At 37.2% G+C, this 19,041-nt stretch overlaps 1 protein-coding gene across 1 annotated transcript in view; it reads left to right on the top strand.

Annotated features, from left to right (window-relative positions):
* PMS1 (PMS1 homolog 1, mismatch repair system component) overlaps positions 1–19,041 on the top strand; it is a 109,151-nt gene that overhangs the window by 51,543 nt on the left and 38,567 nt on the right. The window contains exon 5 of the mRNA XM_052635435.1: positions 2,027–2,190. Within this exon, the coding sequence (XP_052491395.1) occupies positions 2,027–2,190 (164 nt within the window). The remainder of the gene's footprint in view (positions 1–2,026; positions 2,191–19,041) is intronic.

Below are 19,041 nucleotides of genomic sequence, written 5' to 3'. Positions count from 1 at the left end.
TTCTTACACCTTTGGTTATGGAAGAGTCTGAATGCCAGTCTCCAGTTTGTTTTCAGTGAGAACTGCTCCACACGTAGATATATTTTTGATGTGTTAGTAGGGGGAAGTGAGCTCTGTATCCTACTCTGCCGTCTTGACCCCACCCCTCAAGTTTTTGGTTAAATAAGTTCACAATTAAAAAAAACTTTTGTTCAATTATCCTAGTTTTGCATATTTCAGAAGATGAGATAAATTAAACCAGGCAATTAGATATTATTTCAGATAAGAATTTTTAAATTTGAAGTATAGTTGATTTATATTGCATTAGTTTCTGGCATTGGAGAAGGAAATGGTAACCCACTCCAGTGTTCTTGCCTGGAGAATCCCAGGGACGGTGGAGCCTGGTGGGCTACCGTCTATGGGGTCGCACAGAGTCAGACACGACTGAAGTGACTTAGCAGCAGCTGCAGCAGTTTCTAGTGTATAGCAAAGTAATTCAGTTATACACATATATATTCTTTTTCACATCTTTTCTATTATGTTACTATAAATAAGATACTGAGTATACAGTTCCTTGTGTTGTACAGTCGGACCTTGTTGTTTACCTATATTATACATAGTAGTTTGTATCTACTCATCCCAAATTCCTAATTTTCTCTCCTTCTTGCTATTTTCCTTTTGATTTGTTTTCTGTGTCCCTGAGTCTATTTCTGTTCTGTTAATAAGTTCATTTGTGTCATATTTTAAATTCCACATATGAGCAATACCACACATTGTCCTTCTCTGGCTTATTTCACTTAGAATGATAATCTCTAGGTCTGTCCATATTGTTGCAAGTGGCATTATTTTATTTTTTCTGGCTCAGCCCATTGTGTCTGTGTTTGTGTGTGTATGTGTACTACACCTTCTTTTTATTCTTTTTTAAATTGTTTGGTGTATAATTGCTTTATAATGTTTTGTTAGTTTCTGCTGTATGACAGAGTGAGTCAGCTCTATGCATACATATCCCCTCCATCTTGGACTTCCCTTATCACCTCACTTTCTGTCTGTTCCTGTGTCAGTGGACATTTAGGTAGCTTCCATGTCTTGACTTTTGTAAATAGTGCTGCTTTGAACATTGGGGTACATGTATCTTTTTGAAATAGAGTTTTCTCTGGATATATGCCCAGAAGCAGAGTAGCGAGATCATACGGTAGCTTTTGTTAAGAAACCTCCATACTGTTTTCCATAGTGGCTGAACCAATTCACATTCCCACCAACAGTGTAAGAGGATTCTCTTTTCTGTACACCCTCTCCAGGGTTTATTATTTATAGACTTTTTAATGTTGGCCATTCTAACCAGTGAGAGGTGATACCTTGTTGTAATTACGATACACATTTCTCTGATAATTAATGGTGTTGCACAACAGATAAGAATTTTTAATTGATAATTAAGGTTATACATATGCTGTTTAGCCTTATATCACCTATATGTTTTACAGTGCAGAATAAGCATCATTCCCAGGTAGTTAGAATATCAGCAGATTTCTCAAGATACTACATTCTATCAGTAGTAAGCCCATGTTTTCCTGTAGTGGTAGAAATAAGATTATTCCCGTTTAGATCACACGTGCTAAGTCGCTTCAGTCATATCTGACTGTTTAAAACCCTGTGGATTGTAGCCCGCCGGGCTTCTCTGTCCATGGAATTCTCCAGGCAAGAATATTGGAGTGGGTAAGCCATGCTCTCCTCCTGGGGATCTTCCTGACCCAGGGATCAAACCCACAGCTCGGAAGTCTGCTGCATGGTCAGACAGGCTCTTCACCACTAGCGCCACGTGAGAAGCCCACATAGGAGATCACACCTAATGGGTCAGACCCGTTAGAAGCAGGAGAGCCAAGCAAGAGGTCAGAATAGCTCGCACAGCTGAGCCTTCTTTGGGTTCCCACAGTTTGAAGAGAAATGGCCTTCAGTAATAAAAAGGAGTTAATTACTGATTGTATGTAGATTTGAAGATCTGTGAGGTTCACTCTACATCTAAATATGCTTTCTTCTTATCTGCCAACAGGTACAACTGTAACTGCTTTACGATTATTTAAGAATCTACCTGTAAGAAAGCAATTTTACTCAACTGCTAAAAAATGTAAAGATGAAATAAAAAAGATCCAAGATCTCCTTATAAGCTATGGTATACTTAAACCTGATGTAAGGATTGTTTTTATACATAACAAGGTAAGCATTATTGTACTTTCTATGGAATTTTTTGATATATGACATAGTAATGGGACAGTGCATTTTATCTAAATCAGATGTGTAAGAGTCTTTCAAAATTTGTCCACATTTGTTTAGTTTTTTTCTTTATTGTATAAAGAGCATCTTTGTTACCTCACATCTATGTGAAATCTGATTGAACCTTTTATTTCTTAATTTCTAAGATAAGTTATTCTATCAAGAGACTTTTTCATCCAAGAAATGTTTGAGTGCTTCCTAAATATGAAGATGACTGAGACTTGTTCTTTAAGAAGTTCACTGTTTAAAAACACAAACAAACAAGTTCACTGTTTAGTGATATTTTCTACCTTTTATTTTAAATGGTTTCTTCTTTGGAAGAGTTTTTTGTTTGCTTTTTAAAGGAAACTCTACCCATTTCTTTCCATTTTTCAAACAGGGCTGATGAGGAATTTCTCTTGTTGCTTGATAAATCTTAGGGGAAAGGAAGGTTTACATATCTTCTGAAATGTTCTGTTTCATAAAATTCCACATGTGTACCTCAAAATATTTACTGTAAGGGGAGTAGAAGTTTGTAAACCTAGTGGGGAGTAGAGAGAGAACATTTATTGAGGGTGTGCACAGGGCCAGTACCTGTGCTAGGTGCCTGAAACTCCTGTACTCCACAGCAACTGCTGAGTGAAGAGACATTTTATCAGCTTGCAGTGGTCCTCTACACTGAACTTAGAGAGGTTTGCTCAGTATTGCACAGCTGGTAAATTGTTGAGCTGGGTTTTGAAACTTGACGTGCCGACTGAGCGTAGATTCTTCACACTCTCCTGTTCTGTCTTCCTATTGTAATACTCTATTACATCGTGTAGTTCTCTTCTGCGTTTCAGAGCACTTAAAATAACCTTGTAGGTTAGACAGCTTTACCTCTATTTGTATGGGGAACTTGAAGCTCAGAATGGTCTAAGGAATTGTTTCTGATTTGCTAATAAATCTTAAGCATCAGCTAGCAGTTTTCCTGGTTTGTCTGTTTGCTCATGGCTGTGGCGGGCCTTTGTTGTTGCATGGGCTTTTCTGCAGTTGCAGCGAGCAGGGGCTGCTCTCCAGTCACGGTGCGTGGGCTTCTCATTTCAGTGGCTTGTTTTGTGGCAGAGCATGGGCTCCAGGACATGTGGGCTTCAGTAGTTGTGGCATGTGGGCTCAGTAGTGTTGGCTCCCGAGCTCTAGAGCACAGGCTCAAGAGTTTTGGCACATGGGCTTAGTTGATCTGTGGCGTGTGGAATCTTCCTGGATCAGGTATCGAACCTGTGTCTGCTGCATTGGCAGGCAGATGAGGGAAGCCCCGTTTTCTACTTTACAGTAAGTAATCTACTGAGATCCGAGCGCTTTTTCATCCAGTTTTCTTTCTACTCCATGTCTTTTTGCTTGTTATTAAGAAGATTACGTATGTTTTTTAATTTAATTATTTCTGGCTGCTCCGGGTCTTCATTGCTACAAGCAGGCTTTCTCTGGTTGCAGTCCATGGGCTTCTCCTTGCAGTGACTTCTCTTGTTGTGGCATGTGGGGTCTAGAGTGCAAAAGCTTAGTGGTCATGGCGTGTGGCCTCAGTAGTTGTGCCGTATGTGCTTAGTTGCCTCGCAGCATGTGGAATCTTTCCAGACCAGGGATCGAACCCATGTCCCCTGCCTTGGCAGGCAGCTTCTTAACCACTGGACCACCAGGGAAGTCCAAGAAGATTCTCGTATTAAACCAAGTTACAGTGGAATATTTATGATCAGAATTTTTAGTCATCTTAAAAAAATAAAAAAGAAAGAAAAACATTAAGAATAGTCAGCCACCTGTTACTGCTGGCATGGAGCTCAACCAAATGATACCTTGAAATCTCTTCCAGCTCTATCATACTAGAATTCCTCAGGATGTTGATGGATGGAGGCTCATCCTGCTAATATAAATAACCCTATGACCTCTTGATCCAAAGAACATTTCGTTATTAAAAGTTGAATGTACCCAAGTTAAGAAAATATCAAAGGCAAGAGAAACAATGATCAGGAGAGGAAAACAGATGGCGAAAGGTAAAACATGAAGACAGGGGCTACATTTTTATAGTGGAATAGTGACTGCAACCAAAGAGAAAAGTTTTGAGGAAGAGAAAACAGAAGAATAAAATAAGATTATTGTCTAATGTAATGGAGATGACTATTTGAAGTCAAATATATATCTTCTAAACTTAGGATAAGTTTATTATATTATTTTCCCAACCTGTGTAAGATCATCAGTGTAGGTGTTTTCTTTTGAAAATGGAAAGTAGTATTTTTCAATACAATGTATTTTATAATTTTTCAAGTATACCATATCTCAGCTTATATTGAGCAAACACAGGCCTCTCAGTGGCCTTCAATAATTTCAGAGGCAGTGCAAATCTTGGAGAGTATTGCACCATTGAAGTAATGTAAGGCTATCAAAAGTCTTACAGTAAAATTATAAATCAGTTTGTGGACAGGAAGAGCCACATGAAAGCTTAAAGGCAAGTAAAAACCTTCAAGTGGAAAATAGCACATGAAATAGTTTTATAATAATTGTGGACACAGTATGTTTAGTCTTTGTTTAATCAAAAGTTTCATCAGGGATCTTTTTTTTAATGCACATGCTGAGTTAACTGGCTATGCCTTCCTCTAGGGGAATTTGACATTTCTGAAGGTGCAAGTCCTGTAAGTAAAATGTCACTGTCTTGGCATCAGTTTTTAGCGTTGAGTATCTAAATAGAGCTAGATTATGAGATCTGAAGATAGTGCTGTATTTAAAAGTTTCTTATGACTTTAAAATAAATTGTGCCTGCTAATAAAGCCCAAATAAAGTCTCGTAGTAAAATTAAGTATTACCTACACAAGGAAATCATGGATTCAGTTATATTTCTAAGCTTTTTTCTTCTAGTATAAATTATTATTTCACTCTTTTATTTCTTAATATGCTGTTGTGCCTCAAATGTTAAATATATTAAGTTCCAAAAATAGCATCAACACATTATCATAAATCTCTTTGAACATTGAGTTCTGCTCTACTCTTACAAGCATGCTTATGTTTGTCATACTCTATTTGCTTCTCTGAGAAATTTTTTTTTTTTGCCTTAGCTTAAAATTTAAACATGGCGATATTGGTTTCTTTATTTGAAATTTTTTTCTGCATTACAAACAATCATATTGCACATAATATGAGAAGTACTATTGCTATTTTGACATCTTGGATTAGTGTTCCTTCTTTTTATGAAGGTTTATAACCTGCCAAGACATTCTTTGAATACTGATAATGTTGATGTTCTTGCCAGTATGGTTATGTTAGAAAGAGGTATTTTTCTTCTTTCATCACCATGTTCCTTGAAAGCATATTGAATAATGAGACAGCCAAAGGGAAATAATTTACAAGTGGATTCAGTGACTTTATTTAAAGTAGATTTTATTTGGAGAAATGCTAGAGCCATTCCTTAGATAAGCACTACAGTCCTCAGCCTTAGTTTTGTAACTGAATCCCTGTGAGATCCTGCTATATGTATTTTTTCATTTATAAAATAGTTATTTCACAGAATTAGGAGTTTTTCTCAATTTGATAAGATCTGAAACCCACTTAATATTAGCTGTTTCATATGTTCATGAGTAATTTTATAGAGTACTAGTTCAAACATAATGATAAATATGTGATTTCAAATAATGGATACTTTAATACTTCATACTTGTTGATTTGGGGGAATTTTTCCTTTGCCTAAAGTATCATTTGTGTTTTTAAAAATTATTTTGAATTTAATTCTGTCTTGATAATTAGAGGCCCACTGGTATTGCAAAAGCTGAATTGGATATTATGGATATAAGGTCTTTCTGTCACAAGAGGAAAATTAATTAATGGCTTTTTACCTATCCTTTATATGATATGACTGTTAAGGCTTATTGAGTTCAGTTTATTTATTTTTGAAGTCTGGAAGAATGATGACTAAGAATGAGAAAGAAGGGACACATTTATTGGGTAATAAACTGAAGATAAATAAATGGTAATTTATAATGTGTATCCCATACATTTGTGGTATTCCCTTTGTTCATTTTATTCTACTTGGCATCTTTTAGCCTTTTACTCATATTTTGTGAATGTCCCAATTTTGTTTCACCTGTGCTGTGAGGAATCAAGGAAAAGTCTTTTGTCCATAACTGGACCAGTGTTAAAGGCCACCTCCCTCTCCCATCCCCTCCAGTGTTGTGGAGGCAGTATAATCAAAGAGAAATTTCGGTTCAGGATTATGGTTTGAATGCTCCTTTCTTCTGAAGAATATATCCCTCCAGTTCCAACCTTGAAAGTTTGGGTGAAATTGTTTTTATTTCTTTTTTCATTAGTGAAAGTGAATGTTCCTTCAGATATGTTTTAAGGTTAACTTGGGGCTAATTATCAATTATGATTGGTTGTTTGTCTTTTGGTTTGTTTTTACTTGCAAGTTAAGGATAAAATTTTTAATGGTTCTTGTGTTTTCTTCTTTGTTATATTAAATCCTTTTACTTTTCACCTGACTTCTGAGAAATACTGTATAGAAAAGATAAGAGACATATATAAGTCAAATTTTAGTTTAGTTGATTTCTAATTTTGATGTTTGCTGACACTATTTTTAAGAAATCTTTAAAGCCTTCCCCTGTCCCTCAACAGGACTTATTCTATAACTTTTTCCATAGCATTTTCTCTATTCCTATTATATGATTTGGGCTTTATTGGAAATGATTTGCATTCTCTCTCCCTGTCCCAACAGCCTTTTGTGGAAGGGAGGGCTGCATTTTACTTATATCTGTTTTCCTTTTAATTCTCACTTAGTATTACAGTATACTGAGAATGGATCATAAAAAAGAATGAAATAATGCCATAGAGGTTATCATACCAAGTGAAGTAAGCCAGAAAGAGAAAGACAGATACTGTATGATGCAGCTTATATGTGGCATATAGAATATGACATAGATGAACTTCCCTGTGAAACAGAAGCAGACTCACAGAGAGAGAAAACACATTTTTGGTTGCCAGGTGGGAGTGGGGTATGGGGGAGGGATAGATAGGCAGTTGGTAATCATAAGTTTGTTTTCTATTTTCTGTGGGATCTGTTTCTAATTTGTATATAGGTACATTTGTTTTTTTTTTTTTGTTTTAGATTTCACATATAAGCAATGTCACATAATATGTGTCTTTCTCTGACTCACTTAACTTCACTTAGTATGATAATCTCTTAAGTCCATACATGATTCTGCAAATGCCTTATTTCATTCCTTTTCATGGCTGAGTAATATTCCAACTTTATGTCTTAGTGTGTATATACACACACACACACACACAAATGGGACCTAACAAAGCTTTTGTACAACAAAGGAAACCATAAACAAAACAAAAAGACACCCTACAGAATGGGAGAAAATATTTACAAATGATGTGACTAATAAGGGATTAATCTCCTAAATGTACAGAGAACTCATACACTCATCAAACAACACAAAAAAAAACTGCCCAATCAAAAAATGGGCAAAAGAGCTAAGACGTTTCTCCAAAGGAAGACATATAGAGATGACCGAAATGCACATGAGAAAATGCTTAACATTGCCAATTATTAGAGAAATGCAAATCAAAATGACTAGTACCACTTTAAATTCATGATCACTAAAGTGAAGAGGAACTAAAAAGCCTCTTGATGAAAGTAAAAGAGGAGACTGAAAAAGTTGGCTTAAAGCTCAACATTCAGAAAACAAAGATCATGGCATCCAGTCCCATCACTCCATGGGAAATAGATGGAGAAACAGTGGAAACAGTGTCAGACTTCATTTTTGGGGGCTCCAAAATCACTGCAGATGGTGATTGCAGCCATGAAATTAAAAGACGCTTACTCCTTGGAAGAGAAGTTATGACCAACCTAGACAGCATATTCAAAAGCAGAAACATTACTTTGCCAACAAAGGTCCATGTAGTCAAGGCTATGGTTTTTCCTGTGGTCATGTATGGATGTGAGAGTTGGACTGTGAAGAAGGCTGAGCTCTGAAGAATTGACGCTTTTGAAGTATGGTGTTGGAGAAGACTCTTGAGAGTCCCTTGGACTGCAAGGAGATCCAACCAGTCCATTCTGAAGGAGATCAACCCTACAATTTCTTTGGAAGGAATGATGCTAAAGCTGAAACTCCAGTACTTTGGCCACCTCATGCGAAGGGTTGACTCATTGGAAAAGACTCTGATGCTGGGAGGGATTGGGGGCAGGAGGAGAAGGGGACGACTGAGGATGAGATGGCTGGATGGCATCACTGACTCGATGGACACGAGTCTGAGTGAACTCCAGGAGTTGGTGATGGACTGGGAGGCCTGGCGTGCTGTGATTCATGGGGTCGCAAAGAGTCGGACACGACTGAGCGGCTGAACTGAACTGAATCTTAGTACTGCCAGGTAGTCATACTGTGTTTCTGTAGTCCATTTTCTCTCCTGGTCTCCTATATCCACAGCACTTTAAGCCAGTTTTACTGTGTAAGCAAATCACCTGAGCATCTTGTTAACAGAACAGATTCTGATTAAGTAGCTCAGCGAGGACTTGAGATATATTTCCAACCAGTCTCCAGGTGGTACAGTTGCTGCTGGTCCATGATCCATATGTTGAGTTGCAAAATCCCAGAGAGCTATTTCATCTCTTTTCTCAGACAGCCAAGTCTTTCTTCCCTGTCTTCACTCATACTTGATCTTACAACCTATTTTACTGAGAAAATTGAGAGAACGTTTATAAACTACCCACCTGTCTGCAATTGTGCCCGTAACATTCAACCTTCTCTTCTATTATAGATGTATGCCTCATGTTTTTAGGCAAGGCCGATTCCTTCACTTGGGCAAAGCTTCTTATAAGTGTGTGTCTGTATTGCTGTCTCTAATTAGCTTTCTTCCCTTCTCTCTCAAACCCACTGTAGTCAGACTTTCTCTTTCTACCACTCCACCAAAACTACTTATACCAAGGTCACCACTGACTTTCAGATTTCTGAATCCAGTGGTCATTTCTCAGATTTTATCTTACTTAACATTTACCACGGTTGATCTCTTCATCCTTGAAACACTTTTTCACTTGGCTTCTAGGTCAACACACATCCTTGGTTTTTTCCCTCATCTTTCTACCATTTGTTATCAGTCTTCTAGTTGCACTTCATATCCTAACTTGTAAGCATTTAGTGCCCTGTGGCTCAGTTGTGGAGTTTATCTTTATGTATTATATAATTCATTCTCACACACATACACACACACACACACACACACACACACACACACACATATGTATGTATTCATTTTCTTGATGAGTGCATCTCATGTTTCTGGGTGACATTTATACACTGATGACTCCTCAGTTTTTATCTCTGTTCTATAACTTTCCTGAACTCCAAACTCATAGCTCTAACTACCTCCCCAAATTTCTCTTTGTTTAGTAATAAGCTCCTCACATTTAACATGACAAACAGTAAAGCTCCCTACCTCGTCTCTCAGAATTGCTCTTTACATACCCTTCCCCATCAGTATATGAGAACTCTTGTCTTTTCTGTTGGCAAACCAAAACGCTTAGGGTTATCCTTAACTACTGATTCTCTCACACTTTAATCTGATAAAAGAGTAAATTCTGTTGGTCTGCATTCAAAATATATCTAAAATCTAACACTTTTCACCATGTGTGTGACTACCACTGTGATCCGAGCCACCATGATTGCTCACCTGGATTTTTGTAATAATATTCTAATTGGTTCTCCCCACTTCCTACCTTGCTGTCTTTATTCTGAGCCTAACAACTAGAGTGATTCTGTAAAAGAAATCCTGTGGACTGTAGCATGCCAGATTCTTCTTTTCATGGGGTTTCCCAGGCAGTCATACTGGAATGGGTTGCTATTTCCTTCAGCGGTTTTCCTGATCCAGGGATCAGACCTGTGTGTCCTGCATCGTGGGCAGATTCTTTAACACTGAGGCACCTGGAAGTCTAGTAAACCTTTTTTGTAAAGAGCCACAGTATAAACATTTGGGGTTTTCTAACTCACACAGTTTGCCTCACAACTGTTCAGCTTTGCTGTTGTAGCTTGAAAGTAAAGGTATTAAAACTTTACTTTAAAAAGCAGGTGGTAGGTTGGATTCGGTCCTTATGCTATAGTTTGCTGACCCGTTATAGGTGATCTGACCCACTATTAGGTCTGATCTCATTTATTTATTTTCTTGGCTCCAGCTAACTGGCCTCCTTGTTTTTCCCTTGAACCTGCCAGTCACACTTCCAACTCAGGACCTTTTTATTTGTCGTTCATTTGCCTCAGACATCCTTCTGTATATCTGTCTCAGTCCTCAGCTTTTAGTTCTTTACTTAGAACTTCCTCAGTGACATTTTCTTTAGTCTCCCTAAAATGATAACTGTTTCCCCGACACCACACACGTTTTCCTGCTTTATTTTTTCTTATTAAAACTTCTATCTAACATGCTGTATATTGTACCTACCTTAATTTATTGTCTTTCTTTCCTCCTCTAAATAAAACTTCCATGAGGGGAGAGATGTTTGACTTTTTTCACTGATGTGTCCCTAGTGCTGACAGTTGTACTTCATGTAGGTACTCAAAAAATATACGTTAAATTAATGAGTGCAAGGGTTGAGAGCACGCAGGACAGGAGCATTCCATCCCATTGGTGGCACCAGCCCATACTGGATTGTTAACATGGACATTAAAGCACCGAAGATACAGGGGTAGATGATATCAATAGAATTAAAAATAACAACTGGAACAGAGAGGGGCAAAACATCAAGCATCAACTTTTATACTCAGACCTTTCCCTTTCTTTCTGGAGGCCTGCTTGAAAGTCACAGAAGACGGAGGGCTGACTTTAGCCACTTGGCAGGTGGGTGTTTGATTCAGTGGAGTAGGAACAACCTGTCAAAGTGGTCTTACCTAGGATTCCACAAATGGGTGGGTCATGGGCTGATTTTACTACAGTATACTTTACTAATATGGATAAATGGATCAAGATCATTCTAGGTATAGAAATAGTATGAATATAAAAGATGTAGGTAGGAAAGTATTTAGAGGCAGTGAATAAGTCATGTTATGTGAATAGGTATTTTATATAAAGGAATATAGGAAGATAAATCTTGAAAGACAATTTGAGTCTAGATTATAAAGATCTTTAATGCTGCTGCTGCTGCTAAGTCGCTTCAGTCATGTCCGATTCTGTGCGACTCCGTAGACAGTAGCCCACCAGGCTCTCCCATCCCTGGGATTCAAATTGGGAGTAGGGAAGTGACTTGATCAAGGTGTTACCTGTGCCGGTTAGTTTGGTAGTAATATGCTGGGAGGAATTATAGGAAGCTATGACAAAAATCCAGACACTATGTGGCTGAATCAGGATAAACAGATTGGGCATGGAAAACAAAGAGGGTGACCACTATTGTAAGGAAGAATCCACGAGACTGCACGTAGATAATGAAGATACAAGGATGAGGATACCTGATTTATTTAACTTATATGCCTAGGAAAATGGTAATATTACATCCCTGTTTATTCCTGAATGGGTGCATCTGTCTTTCTTCTCCATTATGTAGCACTTTCATGAATTCCCTGGTGGCTCAGAAGGTAAAGAATCTGCCTGCAATGCAAGAGACCTGGATGTGATCCCTGGGTTAGGAAGCTACCCTGGAAAAGGGAATGGCTACCCATCCCAGTATTCTTAGCTGGAGAATTCCATAGACAGAGGAGCCTGTTGGGCTACAGTCCACGTGGTTGCAAAGAGTTGGACACGACTGAGTGACAATGCACTCATGAATTACTCTGGCATAATTTTGATTTCTCTCCAGAAAGAACGTAATAGAATCAAGGAAAACTTTGGAAGTGAAGTTATTTGTTACCTCATCAACACAGTTTTTGTTGACTAGTCTGTTAAGAAAGAAAAGCTGATCAACTCCAGACTGGATATTATTTGTTAGCTTTAAAACTTGTTGCTTGTTTTTTAAATAAAAGGACAGGATTAGAAAAATAAAGAACCATAAGGTAATTATTGGGATATTTGCCTGAACAGGATGTATGGGAAAAGAAATGCCATCAACTCAGCACCAGGGAACCAGCTGATTATAAGAGTGTTGGCAGCTCAGAATCTGTGGGTTTGGTCTTCTTTTTTCTTTTTTTCAGTATTATTGTATTAAGAACACTTAACATAAGATCTATGCACTTAACAAATTTTTAAGTGTACAATATAGTATTGTTGAGTAGAGGTATGTTGTACAGCAGGTCTCTGGAACTTACGAACCCTAACTGAAACTTTATGCTTATTTGTTCAGTTCAGTTCAGTCGCTCAGTCGTGTCCGACTCTTTGCAACCCCATGAACAGCAGCTCGCCAGGCCTCCCTGTCCATCACCAACTCCCGGAGTTCATCCAGACTCGTGTCCATCGAGTCAGTGATGCCATCCAGCCATCTCATCCTCAGTCGTCCCCTTCTCCTCCTGCTCCCAATCCCTCCCAGCATCAGAGTCTTTTCCAATGAGTCAATTCTTCGCATGAGGTGGCCAAAGTACTGGAGTTTCAGCTTTAGCATCATTCCTTCCAAAGAAATTGTAGGGTTGATCTCCTTCAGAATGGACTGGTTGGATCTCCTTGCAGTCCAAGGGACTCTCAAGAGTCTTCTCCAATACCACAGTTCAAACGCATCAGTGCTTATTTGTTAGTAACTTTCAATTGTTTCCTACCCTTAGTCCTAGTCTTCCCTGGTGGCTCAGACGGTAAAGCTTCTGCCTATAATGCGGGAGACCTGGGTTCGATCCCTGGGTTGGGAAGATCTCCTGGAGAAGGAAATAGCAACCCACTCCAGTACTCTTGCCTGGAGAATCCCATGGACGGAGGAGCCTTGTAGGCTACAGTCCATGGGGTCGCAAAGAGTTGGACACAACTGAGCGAATTCACTTTACCTTTGATTTTCAGTCCTTGTTAATCACCATTCTTTGATGACTCTTTGATGCTATGAATTTGTCCATTTTAGATGCCTCATATATATGGAATCATGCAGTATTTGTCTTTCTGTGACTAGTTTATTTCACTTGGCATAATGTTCCTCATGATTCATCCATGTTGTCACATGTTGCAGAGTTTCCTTCTGTTTTGAGGTTGAATAATATTTCATTGTCTGTATATAATACATTTCCTTTATCCATTCATCCATCAGTGAACACTTAGGGTGTTTCCACATCTTGGTCATTGTAAATAGCGTTGCAGTGAACATGAGAATGCTAATCTCTTTGAGATTTGCCTTCAAATCTTTTGGAAAATACCCAGATATTGGATATCTAGGTCATATGATATTTCTATTTTTAATATTTGGGAGTATCTCCATACTGTTTTCCATAACAGCTGCATCATTTTGCATCTCCACAAACTATAAAGGGTTCTAGTTTCTCCACCAATATTCTTACCAATACTTGTCTTTTCCTTTTTTTTTGTTTTTTGGTAATAGCTATCCTGACAGGTGGAGAAGGCAGTGGCACCCCACTCCAGTACTCTTGCCTGGAAAATCCCATGGATGGAGGAGCCTGGTAGGCTGCAGTCCATGGGGTCGCAAAGAGTCGGACATGACTTAGCGACTTCACTTTCACTCTTCACTTTCATGTATTGGAGAAGCAAATGGCAACCCACTCCAGTGTTCTTGCCTGGAGAATCCCAGGGACGGGGGAGCCTAGTGGGCTGCCGTCTGTGGGGTCACAGAGTTGGACACGACTGAAGCGACTTAGCAGCAGCATCCTGACAGGTGTGAGGTGATACCTCTTTGTGCTTTTGATTTGCATTTCACTGATGATATTGAGCATTTTTCATATACCTGTTGACCATTTGTATTTCTTCTTTGGAGAAATGTCTATTTAAATCCTTAGCCTGTTTTTTCGTTGGATTATTAGATTTTTTCTGTTTTTGAGTTGTAGGAGTACCTTGTGTATTTTGGAATAAATCATCAGGTGTATAGTTTGTAAATGTTTTCTCCCATTTCATGGTTTGCCTTTTCACTTTGTTGATTGCTTCCTCTGTTGTGCAGGAGCTTCTTTATTTTGTGTAGTCCCACTTGACTATTTTTGCTCTTTGTTGCTTGTACTTTTGGTGTAATATCCAGGAAATCATTGTCAGGACCAGTGTCATAAGGCATTTCTTGTGTGTTTTTTTCTAGTTTTACAGTTTCAGGTGTTTATTTATGTCTTTAATCTGTTTTGAGTTTATTTTTATGTGTAGAGTGATAAAAGGGTCCAACTTTTGCATGAGCATATCCAGTTTTCTCAACACTGTCTATTGAAGAAGCTATCCTTTCCTCACTGTATTTTTGCCCCTTATCAGACATCAGTTGACCTTATATGCATGGATGTTTTACTGGGCTCTCAATTTTTTCTGTTGGTGTTTATGTCATCCTGTGTGCTCCCATACTGTTTTGATTATTGTAGCTTTTTAATCTATTTCAGCCTCAGGACCTGTGATGCCTCTTAGCTTTGTTCTTTCTCAGGAATCATTTGACTATTCATGCTCTTTTATAGTTCCATATGAGTTTTAGAATTGTGTTTTTCTACTTCTGTAATAAATACCACTAGGTTTTTTTTAAAAAAACAGGGATTGCATTAAATCTGTAGATCACTTTGAGCAGTATAGAAATTTTAACAATGTTAAGCCTTCAAATACATGAGCACAGAATGCCTTTCCATTTGTATCATCTTTAGTTTCTTTCAGTAGTATTTGGTAGTTTTTATCATCATACAGGTCTTGTTAAATTTATTTCTAAGTATTTTTTTCTTGTGCTATTGTTGATAAGGTTGTTTTTCTAATTTCCTTTTCAGATAATTCATTGTTAGTTAATAGAAACACAACCAATTTTTGTATTAATTTTGTATCCTGTAACTTTATTGAATTTATTCGTTCTAACAGGGTTTTTATGAAGTCTTTAGGGTTTTCTAGAAATAGGACCTTGTCAGCAGGAGACAGGGACGACTTCATTTATTCTTTTCTCATTTGCATCCCTTTTATTGGTTTATCTTTTTCTTGTCTGATTGCTCTGGCTAGGCCTTTTAGAACTCTGATGAATAGAAATAGCAGTATGAGTATCCTTGTTACTGTGCTCAAAGGTAAAGCTTTCAGTTTTTCACTGCCGAGTACTGTGGGCTTTACCTAGATGGCTTTTATTATTTTGAATTTCTTTCCCTCTGTGGGCTTCCATGGTGGATCAGCAGGTAAAGCGTCTGCTTGTAGTGCAGGAGACCTGGATTTGATCCTTGGGTCGGGAAGATCCCCTGGAGAAGGAAATGGCAACCCACTCCAGTATTCTTACCTGGAAAATGCCATGGATGGAGGAGCCTGGTAGGCTACAGTCAGTGGGATCAGAGAATTGTACACAACTGAGCAACATCACTTCCTTCTATTCCTAGTTTGTTGAATGTTTTTAATTGTGAAGGTTCTTTCAGTTTTGTCTAAGGTTTTTTTTCTGCATCTGTTCAGATGATCATGTGATTTTTATTCTTTTTTTTGTTATTATGGTGTATTACATTAATTGAAATGGATATGTTGAACCATCCTTGCATCCTAGAGATAAGTCTCGTTTGACCATGGTGTATGATCTTTTTAATATGCTTTTGGTTTGATTTCTAGTATTTTGTTGAGAATATTTGCATCTGTATTTATCAGGGATGCTGATCAATTGTTTTCTGATAGTGTTCTTATCTGGCTTTGATATCAAGATAATACTGGCTTGATGAAATGAATTTGGACGTTTTCTTCCTTCCTTCCTCTTCCTTCCTTAGCAGTTTTTAGGAAGAGTTTGAGAAGAATTTATGTTACTTTAAATGTTTGGTAGAATTCACTAGTGATGCCATCTGATCCTAGAATTTTCTTTCTTGGAAAGAAAGAAATTTTCTTCCAAGAAAGAATTTTCTTTCTTGGAAGGTATTTGATTACTAATTCAAGCTTCATACTAGTTATACGTTTCTTCAGGCTTTTTCTTCTTTCATAATAACTTAATCTTGATATGTTCATGTTTCTAGGAATTGAGCCTTTCTTGTAGGTTATCCAATTTGTTGTCATATAATTGTTAATATTGTCTCATGATTATTTTTATTTCTGTGATATTAATTGTAATATCTCTTCACTTTCAATATTATTTATTTGAATGTGTTTTTCTTAGACTAGCTAATAAGGGTCTGTTAATTGTGTCTCATTTTAAAAAACTGACTCAGTTTTGTTGATTTCTTTTTATGTTGTTTTTTTCTATTTTATATCTTGTTTATTTTTCATACTAATGTTTATTTTTTTTCTTTTCCTATCTTTAGGCTTAGTTTGTTTTTGTCTTTCTAGCTCTTTGAGATAGATAGTTAGGGTGTTTATATAACATCTTTCTTTTTTAAAGTAAGTGTTTTTCTGTGAACTTCCCTCTTAGTACTGCTTTTGCTGCTCCCTTAACTTTTGGTATGTTGTATTATCCTTTTCCCTTGTCTCAGGGTATTTTATAACTTCCTTTTTTATTTTTTCTTTGACCCAGTGGTTGTTCAAGAGTATGTTGTTTAATTTCCACATATTGTAAATGTGTTCCTTTTTCTATTGATTTTTAGTTTGATTGCATTGTGATCAGAAAACATACTTGGTATGTTTCAACTGTTTAAAATTTTTAGGACTTGTTTTGTGACCTAACATATCATCTATGCTGGAGAAAAATCCTCTTGAGCGTGGGAAGAATGTGTATTCTGGTGCTGTGGGGTTGAATGTTCTCCATATATCTGTTAGGTCCATTTGATCTGTATTGTTGTTCAAATCCTTTGTTTCCTTACTGATTTTCTGTCTAAATTTTCTGTCTGTTACTGGTCTTGATCTGAAAAAAGGAAAACTAGAGAAGCATGTACAGGATGGAGTTGCATTGCAGAAGAGATGGTTTGGGTGGCTTCCTTTAACACGCTAGGGAGAAGAAAGAGTTGGTTTGGAGAGAGAAAGTCTCTTGAAAAACAAAATGTAATAGGAAGGTGTTCTATTCAGTGCAAATAAAGAGGAAAAGCTGAAATCAAATATCATATAAAGCAGTACCAGCTTGACTTGCAAATAACCTTTTCTGTATGGTTAAATATGGGAGGATGTAATGATTGCCTCAGAGATCCAAGGTTAAGGAGCTGATAAGATGGGACTTAACCCTGGTGGTCCAGTGGCTAGGACTCTGTGCTCCCAATTTCAGGGGCCTCGGTTTTATCCCTGGTTGGGGAACTAGATCTCACATGCATAACTAAGACCCAACAGCCAAATAAATAAATATATATTAAAAAGAGCCTATCAGAAAGACTGATCTGAAAGATTTTTGCAAACAGTATTAAGAATACAAGTAATCGGAAAGCAGTTATTAAACCCTGGTTGGATTCAAAAAAGATTTTCAGAATAGGTGGTTTTAGAACTAATTCTTGAGAAAGACTCAGTGGGCAAAAGTATTCAAAGCATATGCAAGGTCAAGGAGTCATGAGAGATCAGAGAAAGCTGCTATAAGAAAGAAAGAGATGAGGCTGGAAAGGTTGAGTCTGAACGCTAAAGAATCTTTTGGACCTTGCATGAGAATATGAACTTCTTGCCAGGTGGTGAATGGAAACAAAACAAGGACATGTAGGGACTCCCCTGGAGGCCCAGTGGTTATTGCTTTGCCTTCCAGTGTAGGGGGTGTGGATTCATTCAGTCCCTAGTCAGGGAGCTGGGATCCCACATGCCTCATGGTTGAGAAACTGAAACATAAATACAAACAACATTGTAATAAATTCAACAAAGACTTTAAAAATGGTCCACATAAAAAATTCTTTTAAAAACTTTAAGGACATTTAGTAGGAGACTAACAGACAATGATAATTCTTATGGCATTTGAAGAATGGACCCAATTACATTTTGTAGTTGTGTAACAGAACAAGGTGGTTCAGTAGTCCAGGCAATTGCACAGAGTATGTATAAGAGGTTATGGGCAAGAAAAACATTTCTGATGTAGATAAGATTTGATTAGCAATTGGAAATAATATTTCTTGCTTTAAAGACCACAAAGAGTATCTACAATCTCCCTTTGTGTTATACAAAAATTAACTTACGTTTTCAAGTTTTTGCTTAAATTTTTGACTTTTTTACATGAATCAGAAAGTATGAAATAGGAAGAATGAAAAAATATTATGCATACTGTATTCCAAAACATGAATATAAAATAAACAATAAGCAGAGTAAAGTAGGCATTAGAGATTTTATTTCTTTTTCTTAAAGGGGGAGGGAGTTGTCTTTTTTTTCTTTATGGTTGTACCATGGGTTTGTGGGATCTTAGTTCCCTGACCAGGGTTGAACTTGGGCCCCCTCATTGAAAGCGCTAAGTCCTAACCATTGGACCGTCAGGGAATTCCTGCATAAGAGGCTTTAAATTTTGAATGTTCTAAATAAATTTTACCAATTTTGAACTCTGAGCTACTTAGTAAGAATCAAATTATATTAATCCTTATTATGTTGATAGAATGTGATAATAGTATTGGTATTATGATGGAATAACATTAATTTTACACCAGACTCAAAACATTCAGCAATAAAGTTTCTATAAGCTTCAATAGCTAATGTTGTTCTATTGCCAGTATAAAAAGAATCTTTTCTTATATTGTGTTTTTGTCCTGTTCTTTTTTGAACCATTCAGTGCAAATACATGTCCAAAAGTAGGTAGCAATATATGCAGATCCAATTACATTAAGACCATGGAAGTAGTTAATACTTCTGACTTTTAAGAGATTGAAACATGAACTTCTTAGTACATCTCTGCAAATAATTTGCATGAAAAGTTTAGTTGCACACTTCACCAATATATATACGATTTCATATTCT

This window comes from Budorcas taxicolor, chromosome 2, assembly GCF_023091745.1.
Source record: "Budorcas taxicolor isolate Tak-1 chromosome 2, Takin1.1, whole genome shotgun sequence".
In the NCBI taxonomy this organism is placed as follows: domain Eukaryota; kingdom Metazoa; phylum Chordata; class Mammalia; order Artiodactyla; family Bovidae; genus Budorcas; species Budorcas taxicolor.
This window is presented reverse-complemented; position numbering and strand designations above follow the sequence as displayed.